The following is an 11,991-nucleotide window of genomic DNA, read 5'->3' as shown; positions in this document are numbered from 1 at the left end:
AATAAATTTAAAAATATTTTAAATTAAAGTGATAAGAGTTTTTAAATTAAAAAATATATAATTTTTTTTTTCTTGTTTGTCACTCACAATTTCTCACATCAGTTTAAAATTTTTTTTGAGTTTATTTGTTTAGTTTCCTAACACTTCTCATTTCGTTGTGTTTGTTAGGAAGATAAAATTGTCATTTTAAATTTTTTGAACAATTCTATCTTTATAAAATACACTAATTGCATATTTTTCATCTCAAATGAAATGAAAACAATCTTTTCCCGTTCAAGTGCGTGAACTTATTTTCTAAGTAAATGTTATAATGGTTATATTCAAGTAGAATAGTTATTCTAATCGCGTTCTCGTGCTTTTTTTTTTCTTAAAAAAAAAATTAGTTCTCCCACGCATCATAAGGTCGGCATGGGGCTACGGATTTTTGAAATTTTTTGTACAAATTCTAGGAATTAGGGATAGGAAAAGAGAGAAGAAACCCTAGGCATTGACGTGCCTTCAAAAGGTTTCTAGACAATTCAGGTGCAGAGTCCCCTCTCTCATTTTTCTACCTAAAAAAATAAGGCAGAGTATTCGTGAAAATCCCAATATTGTACCATGAGTATACAGGAAGACATGCAGTTGACCTAATGCTTAGTGGACTTTGCTCCTTGCATTATTGTTTAAATATATGACCCATGTTGGACAATCCCCTATAATTTCCACTATTGTAATGGACAAGAACCAGAACATAACTTTCACTGAATCTAACTAATTATAATAATCTCTGTGCAAAAAGATAGTCTGACATAAAAGGACTTAATAATAGTATAGGGTTGCCCTTTTCTAACAATAGTTTTTTTTTTTTTTTTTTTTTTTTCAAACAACTCAAAACATAAAATACTCGCAAAATATTAAAAAAAATAAAGCTTTAATATTTATATCGTATCAGAACATTTTTTTTCAAATACAAAACACATGAAAACATGATACATCGGTTTGGAACCAAATTCTCTTAAAAGGCATTAACGAACGGAGTCATGCTTTTAGAAGACAATACACATTATTATGTTAGGACGGGTTTGTTAACAATATATCTTCTACCATCACTAGACTCCAACATCTACAAAGCCGATTAAGATACTTACCAGCTACTTGTATCGCGATTCCGATATAGTGCTTCATATGCAGAGAAGATAATTGTTCAAATATATAGTGCAGTTCCTGATATAGTGCAGAAGATAATTGTTCAAATATTATTGTTATAGTTTAAATTCAAATGTATACATAGCTAGATATTATTTGATTCACTGTACGTGTATAAATATACACATTTGATAGTAATACAATTCATTCAATCTCAAAAGCTTTCATGGTATCAGAGCTTCTAGCTCACGCAACTCAATAATTTTTTTTTTCCGCTCCTTTCTTATTTTTATCTCTATGGCTTCTGCATTTGTTCCTCCTAATCTTGGTCAGCTTGTTACTACCAAGTTGGATGGTCCCAACTACTTAGTGTGGCTGAATAAGTTTTCACCTATTTTGAAAACTAATGATTTGATGGGCTTCGTGGATGGTTCTGAGCCGTGCCCATCAAAGTTCCTTCTAGATGCTGAAGGAAAGGTCACTACTACTATCACTCCCGAGTTTCAGTTATGGACTAAGAAAGATCAGTTCGTATTGAGTTGGCTCACTGCCACTCTGTCCGACAAGGTCTTTCCCTCTGTTTTTGGTATCCATACTGCTCGTGAAGCCTGGTTGTCTCTCGCCAACCGTTTTGCTTCTAATTCGACATCTCGTATCCAGCATCTCCGCCGTCAACTTCAGAGTCTTCACCAAGGTTCTCAAAGTTGTACAGAATATGTTGAACATGCCAAGCATCTTGCTGCCGAACTTGCTGCGGTTGGTAAAGTCATTGACGATGATGACCTTATTGCATTTATGGTTAGTGGACTTACTCCAGTCTTCAACCCCTTTGTTACTTCCTTGTCTTTTGCAAGCCGCCATAAATCTTTATCCCTTGAAGATTTCCAAGCTGAGCTCTTATCCTATGAGCTGCTCATGGAAAACCAGAATCAGTCCCTCTCAGCTCATAGCAACCAATTTGCTATGTTTTCCTCTAAATCACATTCACGAAACTTCAATCGTAAACCAAAGTTCTCTGGAAAGTCCCAACCTCACTCCTACTCCTCACCACGTCCTGCTGTCCCTCACTCTCCACCAAAATCCACCTTAGCTCCACTTGTCTCCCATCCACCAAAGTCCCCTTGCCAAATTTGTGGTAAACTAAGCCACAAGGCCCTAGATTGCTTTCATCGCATGGATCATGCTTATCAAGGCCGTCATCCTCCTGCTCAATTAGCTGCCATGGTTGCCCAAACAAATCCCAATTCTGAAGCAGATCCTTGGTATGCTGATAGTGGTGCTAACCAACACATAACATCAAGTTTGGAAAATCTCTCATTGCAGCAGCCATATATGGGTACTGATAATGTTGCAGTGGGAAATGGCTCAGGTTTGGGGATTCAAAATACTGGTTCTCTTACTTTTCACACTCCACAATCTACTTTACACCTTTCTAAAGTATTACATTGTCCTCAAGCTCTTGTTAATCTGTTATCTATTAACAAGTTTTGTCGTGATAATGCCTGTTTTTTTATTCTCACGGATTCTCACTATTTTGTTAAGGATTCTCAAACGGGGATGACTCTCTTGGAAGGAAAAAGTGAAGGGGGTCTCTATCCTCTTCATCTCCGTTCTTTTTCAGCTAATAAACGGCATGCCTTGACTGCCCTCTTAGGTGTCAAAGCTTCTGCGGCTGTGTGGCATTCCCGATTGGGCCATGCCTCTTCTCCAGTTGTCTCACACCTCCTGCATCAATTTTCTCTTCCTGTCTGCGGTATGAAGCAACTGGAAGTGGTCTGTGAACCTTGTCAACTTGGCAAAAGCAAACAGCTCCCTTTCCAACCTTCTACCCGTGTTTCCTCTCATCCCTTGGAACTCATTCATTCCGATGTTTGGTCTTGTTCTACCAAGTCGGTGGGAGGGTGTTTATATTATGTTTTATTTGTTGATGACTTCTCCAGATTTACCTGGTTGTATCCCATCTTTAATAAATCAGATGTCTTTTCTGTTTTTGTGAAATTCAAGTCTCTTGTGGAAAACCAGTTTTCTTGTTTTATTAAGCAATTTCAATCTGATGGTGGTGGTGAGTTTGTTTCCAATGCTTTCAAACAATTTCTTGATACACATGGCATTCGTCATAGGATTTCCTGCCCTCATACGCCACAACAAAATGGCTTGGCTGAAAGAAAACATAGACACATCGTCGAGATGGGTCTATCTCTTCTTGCTCAATCCAACTTGGCTCCTCTGTTTTGGGTAGACGCATTTCTTACGTCGGTGTTCATTATAAATCGACTTCCCACCCGTGTTTTGGACAATGTTTCACCGTACTATAAATTGTTTAACAAAAATCCTGACTACACAACATTTCGGTCCTTTGGTTGTGCATGTTTCCCCCTTTTACGACCATATACAAGTCACAAGTTGATGTTTAGAAGTAAGCGTTGTATTTTTTTGGGGTATAGTTCAGCTCAGCAAGGGTACCGTTGTTTAGATCCTGTTTCTCGTCGTGTGTATATGTCTAGAAATGTAGTTTTCTCTGAAAATGTTTTCCCTGCTAAAGAAGGTGCTCTCATATCCTCTGTTCCATCTTCTACTGAATCATCTTTAAAATTTGTTATGCTTCAATCTCCAATCTTCTCCTCTTCTCCCATTGAGTCTACTCCACCCGTGCCTATTGCATCTCCTGTGCTTTCTTCTGATTCTCCTATGTCTACATCAGATTTTTCCTCTACTCAAATTCCTCACATGCCTCCAAATACGTCATCCATAGTCTCTTCCCCATCCTCTGCTTCCATTGCCCCTTCACATATCTTAATACCCGAAACAGCTCCTGTCATTCCAGCTTCTACCTCTATCAGTGATATTCCTCCTACACACTCTATGGTCACCCGTTCACGTACTGGTCATCTCAGACCACGATCTTACCCAGGCTTTCAATTGTTTTACTCTTCTCAACATCCTGTTCATGCCTTCACCAGTATTACGATTCCTCCTGAACCCACATGCTATTCTCAAGCTGCATTATCTCCTGATTGGCGTGCGGCAATGGGTGAGGAATTTGATGCACTTATTGCAAACGGTACATGGTCTCTCTGCTCTCCTCCTCCTAATCACAATATTATACGTAATAAGTGGGTGTACAAGGTAAAACAGAAGCAAGATGGTACTATTGATAGATTTAAAGCCCGGTTGGTGGCTAAGGGGTTTGATCAAGAGTCAGGTGTGGATTTTACTGATACGTTTAGCCCAGTTGTTAAATGTTCAACAATTCGGGTTCTTTTGGCCTTGGCAGTGCAGTTTGACTGGGGTATCCGTCAATTGGATGTATCCAATGCATTTCTTCATGGTAATTTATTGGAGGAAGTATATATGGAGCAACCTCGGGGATTTGTAGATTCTCACTTTCCCAACCACGTGTGCCGGTTACACAAGTCTTTGTATGGCCTCAAACAAGCACCCCGTGCTTGGTTCACACGATTATCTGAGGCTCTTACGGATATTGGGTTTGTCCAATCTTCAGTGGACTCATCCTTATTTATGTTCCATCAGAATGACATTCACATTTTTATCTTGATTTATGTTGATGATATACTTGTTACGGGTACTCATCCATCTCATATTTTTGGTGTTATTACTAAATTACAGCAAGTATTCAAGTTGAAGGATCTTGGCCCCTTGGGTTATTTTCTAGGTGTTCAGGCTCATCGCTCCTCTTCAGGATTGCATCTTCGCCAAGCTAAATACATCACCGATCTCTTGTCTAGGACAAAGATGTTGGGTGCCAAACCATACTCTTCCCCATGCCTTGCTGGTTCCAGATTGTCCAAAACTGCTGGTGACCCACTTTCTTCCACAGACATCACTGAATTCAGACGAACCGTGGGTGCCTTGCAATATTGTACAATGACAAGACCGGATATTGCATTTGCTGTTAATCAATTATGCCAACATATGCACAATCCCTCATCCCTTCATTGGACTGCTGCAAAACGTGTGCTTCGCTACCTTAAAGGGACTATTGATCACGGTTTATGGTATACAAAGGGTCATCTGTCTCTCCAAGCATTTTGTGACTCAGATTGGGCAGGGGATCCTGATGATCGACGATCGACTACAGGTATTGGTGTTTTCTTGGGCTCTTGTCTTGTTTCGTGGATGGCAAAGAAGCAACCTGTCGTTGCTAGATCGAGTACGGAAGCCGAATATCGTGCTATGTCGATTGCTACTGCTGACTTGTTTTGGTTACGCATGTTATTCAAAGAAATTTGCATTCCATTATTTTCTGCACCTATCCTATGGTGTGATAATATTGGTGCTCTTGCTTTGGCTTCTAATCCAGTGTATCATGCGAGAACAAAACATATCGAGATCGATTATCACTTCATTCGAGATAAGGTGATTAATCGTGATATTTCGATTAAATTTATTAGCACTCACGATCAAATTGCTGATATATTTACTAAGGGTCTTAGTTCTGTCCGCTTTGGCACTCTACGCGACAAGCTTATGGTATGCTCTGCCCCCATTGGCTTGCGGGGGGATGTTAACAATATATCTTCTACCACATCACTAGACTCCAACACTATCTCAACATCCAAGTCAAAGATCTGTTCTGCTACTTAATATACTGCGGTTGCTGATATAGTGCGATTCACGATATAGATGAGAAGATAATTGTTCAAATATATAGTGCGGTTCGATATAGTGCAGAAGATAATTGTTCAAATATTATTGTTTATAGTTTAAATTCAAATGTATACATAGCTAGATATTATTTGATTCACTGTACGTGTATAAATATACACATTTGATAGTAATACAATTTATTCAATCTCAAAAGCTTTCAAGGTTTAGGCATACAAGTAGCAAACTTCAGCCTCCAAGTACACCATAGGGCATGATGAAGGGATTCTCCTCCTTTCCCTGGATATGCAGAGGCTGAGAGCACCCATAGACTCAACCATCCAAATAGGATTTTGTTGCTGCAAAAGTAGCAATCTTTATTCTCCAAATCACTCACTGATAGATTCTCATAACTCTCAAATTTCCACTAATATACTTTCCCATGAGGAATATGAATTTGTTCTCCAAAACTAGTGGTCCCGACATCTAGAAGAACGAATAGATGCTCATGGTCTTTGTACCCAAACTTATGTGGCTCTCAAATTATCCCAACTAATCTACTTAGCCAAACTGTGGGATTTGCCCCCACATAAAACCCCTTTCTTCTCAAGCATAAAGAGCTCCACAAAAGCTCACTTTCTTATAAAAAAAGACCTAAAAGGAATTCTACTATTTAAAAAAGAGCAAAGTCCACGAGTAGACTCGTTGAGTCTTCAGTCTCAAGAGTTGCTCCTAAAGCATATATCAGGGTTTGGCTTCCTACCAATTTTAGTTATAATTAGACGATTGTGATTGCGACACATATCTCATATCAAGACATAAAAAAAATATGTTTCCCAATGTCAATATCAATACATATGTTGGGTTTTTACCGCATCTAAACCAAATTTATATATATATATATATATATATATATATAAAATTATTTATTTTTTTCTTTTAATCAATAAATGTGGGACTGTAAATAAATAGTGATGCATAGTATTATACCAGTCGTATGGCTGAGAATTGGATATAACATTGGATTTATCTTGGACCGTGCAGGCGGTGCAGCAGTGGATAATGAAATCTGGCGAGAAGGTAATCAGAATGGAAGGGCCGTATAGGGCGTTTGACTATGGTCCCACCACTGGACGAACTAGATTGGTGGTGAGACAGCGGGTGAGACAGCGGGAGAAAAGAACAAAAAGAGTAGACTTTTTGGTCACAGCCAAAGTAGAGTCAGAGCAGGGGGGAAGAAGGTGTCTGTTTGGGAAAAGACACAGACAGCCTTTGCACTGGGCCCAAAAAGCCCATTCAGTTTTCTCAGTTCTAAACAAAGAAAGGACAGCATCCACATTGATTTTGATAATCCACAAGCCTAAGAAAACGACACCGTTTTCCTGACACAGGCCGTGAGAAGAAACAAAAAAATAACAGGTGAAATTTGGAAGAGTTTATTTTTTACCGATTCACAACTGGCGGAACTGACCCGAGAGGCCAGCAACATTATCATGCCCTGTCATTCAAACCTGACAGGTCACGCCGTCGAAAACACACCATCAAGATGAGTACCATCAAAGCCAAACTCCGTCAAGATCAGCGTTCGCTATATGTTAACCTCCGTCAAATCCGTATCGTACTGTAGGACCCCTCATGCAACCTCTCTCTCTCTCTCTCTCTCTCTCTCGCAATCTTCAAATTGTTTATTCATTCCAAGTTTGATACGTAGGGAGAGTTCGATTCTCCTTTTACGAGGCATTCCAGAGCTTCAGTGCTACTTTTATAAAGCTCTCCACAGACCTTTTTGATTCAACACTCTCTGGAGAAGAAAGAACCCCGTGAGTGAAAAAAACACCGAGACAGAGAGAGAGAGAGAGAGGGAGAGAGATGAGGATCTCTTTCACGTGTTCTTTTCAGCTTGTTCACATTGCTTTGGTTTTCCTGCTTTTCTCAGCGTGCAAGACAAACGGTGGTGATCTTGAAGTGCTGCTGAAGCTCAAGTCGGCCATGACTGGGCCCAAAGGTTCGGGCCTGAAGGACTGGAACTCTTCGTCGCCAACAGCCCATTGCTTCTTCTCCGGAGTTTCGTGCGACAAGGACTCACGGGTTGTTTCTCTCAACGTGACTTCTAGTCCTCTCTACGGTTTTCTGCCGCCGGAGATTGGGTTACTGGACAGGCTGGTGAACCTAACGATCTCCGGCGACAATCTCACGGGGAGACTTCCGAAGGAGATAGAAAAGCTCACGTCGCTCAAGATACTCAACATCTCTAACAACATCTTCACCGGCAATTTTCCTGGAAAAATCATTGTTGGAATGACAGAGCTCGAGGTTCTCGACACGTACAACAATAACTTTTCTGGGCCTCTTCCGACTGAGCTGGTGAGCTTGAAAAACCTGAGACACCTTTGTCTCGGAGGGAACTACTTTTCGGGTCCAATTCCGGAGAGTTACTCGGAGATTCAGAGCCTCGAGTTCCTTGGCTTGAACGGAAACGCACTTATGGGCGAAGTTCCGGCTAGTTTAGCTCGGTTAAAGAATCTCAAACACATGTATTTAGGGTACTTCAACTTTTTCGAAGGGGGTATTCCGCCGGAGCTGGGATCGCTAAGCTCGCTTCAAATCCTCGACATGGCAAGCTGTAACCTCCACGGCGAGATTCCCGCTACACTCAGCCAGTTGAAGAACTTGAACACGCTGTTTTTACAAGTCAACCGCCTCACTGGTTATATTCCTCCGGAGCTTTCTGGTCTATACAACTTGAAATCATTAGATCTCTCAATCAACGAACTCACCGGAGTGATACCGGAGAGCTTCTCAGAGCTCAAGAACATCACGCTACTCCACTTGTTCAAGAACAAACTGTACGGTCCAGTCCCGGCCTTCATCGGCGACCTTCCGAATCTCGAAGTGCTTCAGCTATGGGAGAACAACTTCACGCTCCAACTCCCCGAAAACTTGGGTCGCAATGGAAAGCTCAAGGAACTCGACGTGGCGACCAATCATCTCACCGGGTTGATTCCTCGCGATTTGTGCAAAGGAGGGAAATTGTCGATGCTGATCTTGATGGAGAATTTCTTCTTCGGACCAATCCCTGAAGAGCTCGGCGAATGCAAGTCGCTTACGAAGATCCGAATCATGAAGAACCAGCTCAATGGGACGATTCCGGCGGGGATTTTCAACTTGCCTTTGGTGTCGCAGATCGAGGTCAACGAGAACCACTTCGCTGGTGAGCTTTCCTTCGAACTTTCTGCGAGCAAGCTCGGAATTCTTACGCTTTCCGGCAATCAAATCACCGGGAAAATTCCTCCGGGAATTCGAAATTTCAAAAATTTGCAGACTCTATCGCTGGAAATGAACAGTTTTACTGGTGAGATTCCGGAGGAAATCTTTCATCTACCCTTGCTCTCGAGGATCAACGTGAGCGCCAACAATCTCAGCGGCGAAATTCCGGCTTCAATTTCGAGCTGTACCTCTTTAACCTCCGCCGATTTCAGTCGAAACAACCTGTTTGGTGAAATTCCCAGAGGGATTTCCAAGCTGAACGATCTCAGCATTCTCAATTTCTCGAGAAACCAGCTCACAGGCGAAATCCCCAGCGAAATCAAATTCATGACGAGCCTCACAACGCTGGACCTCTCGGAAAACAATCTTCGGGGAACAATTCCCACCGTCGGGCAATTCTTGGTTTTCAATGACAGCTCATTCGCTGGGAACCCCAATCTCTGTCCGCCACATCCTGCCACTTGCCCGTCTTTTGTGGGCTCTCCGGGTCAGATTTCGGGTCGGAGCCGTAGCGATTCCGGGGCTTGGAAGGTCGTAATCGCCGCGATCGCTATCGTAACGGCTCTGTCCTTGGTCCTCGTTACGGTTTACTTGATGCGAAAAAAGAAGCTCCAGAAGTCTTGCGCGTGGAAGCTCACGGCGTTCCAACGGCTCGATTTCAAGGCCGAGCACGTGTTGAAGTGTCTGGAGGAAGAGAACATAATAGGCAAAGGGGGAGCCGGGATCGTCTACCGCGGGTCCATGCCAGACGGCGACGTGGCGATCAAACGGCTGGTGGGTCGCGGTTCCGGGCGGAACGACCACGGGTTCTCGGCGGAGATCAAAACCCTGGGGCAAATCAAACACCGAAACATCGTAAGGTTGTTGGGTTACGTGTCCAACAAGGACACAAATCTTTTGTTGTACGAGTACATGCCCAACGGGAGCCTGGGGGAGATGTTACATGGATCCAAGGGATCGCATTTGCAGTGGGAAATGAGGTACAGGATCGCTGTCGAGGCTGCCAAGGGGCTCTCCTATCTTCACCATGACTGTTCGCCGCTCATCATACACAGGGACGTCAAGTCCAACAACATATTGCTGGACTCCGATTTCGAGGCTCACGTTGCTGATTTTGGGCTCGCCAAGTTCTTGCAGGACGCCGGAGCCTCCGAGTGCATGTCCTCCATTGCCGGCTCCTACGGTTACATCGCCCCAGGTTCGTCGTCATTGTTAATTTGATTTTCGATTCCATTCATAATAATTCAACTTGAGTTTGCTTTTTGTCTCACTTTTATTAGTTTTGAATAATTGATTTGAAATTGGAGTGTTTTTGTCGTATAACAGAGTACGCTTACACGCTGAAGGTTGACGAGAAAAGCGACGTGTACAGCTTCGGAGTTGTGATGCTGGAGCTGATAGCAGGCAGGAGGCCAGTTGGGGAGTTCGGCGACGGTGTGGATATAGTGAGGTGGGTTAGGAAAACCACGTCGGAACTCTCTCAGCCGTCGGATGCAGCTTCAGTCCTGGCAGTGGTGGACCCCAGGCTCAGTGGTTACCCTCTGACTGGGGTAATACACCTGTTCAAGATAGCTATGATGTGTGTGGAGGATGAGAGCTCTGCCAGACCTACTATGAGGGAAGTTGTTCACATGCTCACGAATCTTCCTCAGTCTGGCCACAGTCTCATCAACCTCTAGAAAAAAAAAAATTAAAAAAAAAAAAAAAAAAAAAATTGCAATGGAGCTCAAGATGGATATTTTTGAGTAAAATAAGAGTGAACTGAAATTGTAATAATATTGTGACAGGAGGTGGTGGGGTTGCAAGAAAGTTAAACCTATTACCCTGCTTTCATGGTGGGTGAAGTTTGTCACTGTAAAACGCCGATTTTGAGTTGTTAACCGGTCTGTTTATGTAATATATGGTGTTGACCGCTGATTGTGACTATATGTATTTTACACGCTTCGTGCCTCTGCTTATTTTTTGTCCTAGATTGATGTATTTTCTTTCTTGAAATGCATGGCTGGCTCGAAGTAGGTATTAGAGCAATTTTTGCTACCGGCGTTAGGCTGCCGCAAAATGTTAAAAGCTTTAAAGGATTCACCCGTATGGAGACGAAAATTCTAATGTTTAAGTTAGCAGTTTTATTTAGACTAGGAATTTAATAATTAGCAAGTTTTTTTGAGAAGGGTTGATGTCCTTTTACCTTATGGCTTTTAGGTAATCATTTTCCATCGACTCGTTTCACTTTTATGTATATATATGGTGGTTGAGATTATAGATAATGGTCTTCTCGTATTCGCGAAATGGTTGACATGCTTATGTAGTAGTTGAGAGATGATCTCCAATTAAATATTTATTTGAATTAGATTGTTTGAGTGTGACCCATAAGGATTTTATCTCCAACAAGACACCAAAGATATCATGGAAGAATAATGCTATTTTGTTATTTATTTATATCTACCGACATAAAATTAATATGATAAGCAAATGTAGAAAATAACATATTACTCATCCCATAAATTTCTCTTTAGAAAGTTAAAGAACGTATAAACAAATTTATTGGGAAAAAAATGGCATTTCCTTCTTTTTTATTATTTCATTTAATTTTTTTTTTTAATTCTTTGTTCTTTCTTTATTAAGAGGATAAAGAATAATAAAGTTATTTATTTATTTATTTATTTTTAACATTTGGTGAATTCCTACAATACTCACCAAATTTTGTATAAAGTAGCTGAATATGGGTAACTTTTCACTCAAATTTACATTGTGGTTAGTCAAAATAACCTTTGGCTAGTCCAGCTCAGCAAATTTTCTCACCATTGTGCCACATAAAAAAAAAAAAAAAAAAAAAAGAAAAAAAAAGAGTGAAATCTTGCTCAAATGATAGAATACATGAGAGGAAGTTCATGGGTTGGATTGGTTGAAGGTTCTTTCTCATTGTGTGCAATGGAACGGAAAACAGCTTCATATATAAAGCCTGGCCCGGATTGAGTACCAATGGGCCCCTGCCTC

The 11,991-nt window shown here is 41.3% G+C and overlaps 1 protein-coding gene across 1 annotated transcript; it reads left to right on the top strand.

The window, feature by feature from the left end:
* Nucleotides 1-7,090: 7,090 nt before the first annotated feature.
* On the top strand, nt 7,091-10,923 carry LOC132189585 (receptor protein kinase CLAVATA1-like). The gene is made up of 2 exons (XM_059604330.1): nt 7,091-10,195; nt 10,324-10,923. Exons 1-2 carry the CDS (start codon nt 7,600-7,602, stop codon nt 10,674-10,676), a joined length of 2,949 nt encoding a protein of 982 aa, XP_059460313.1. The 5' UTR covers nt 7,091-7,599; the 3' UTR covers nt 10,677-10,923.
* The last annotated feature ends 1,068 nt before the right edge of the window (nt 10,924-11,991 follow it).

This window comes from Corylus avellana, chromosome ca8 (assembly GCF_901000735.1).
Source record: "Corylus avellana chromosome ca8, CavTom2PMs-1.0".
Taxonomy (NCBI): Eukaryota; Viridiplantae; Streptophyta; class Magnoliopsida; order Fagales; family Betulaceae; genus Corylus; species Corylus avellana.
Note: the sequence above shows the minus strand (reverse complement) of the source record. Positions and strands in the feature narration are given on the sequence as shown.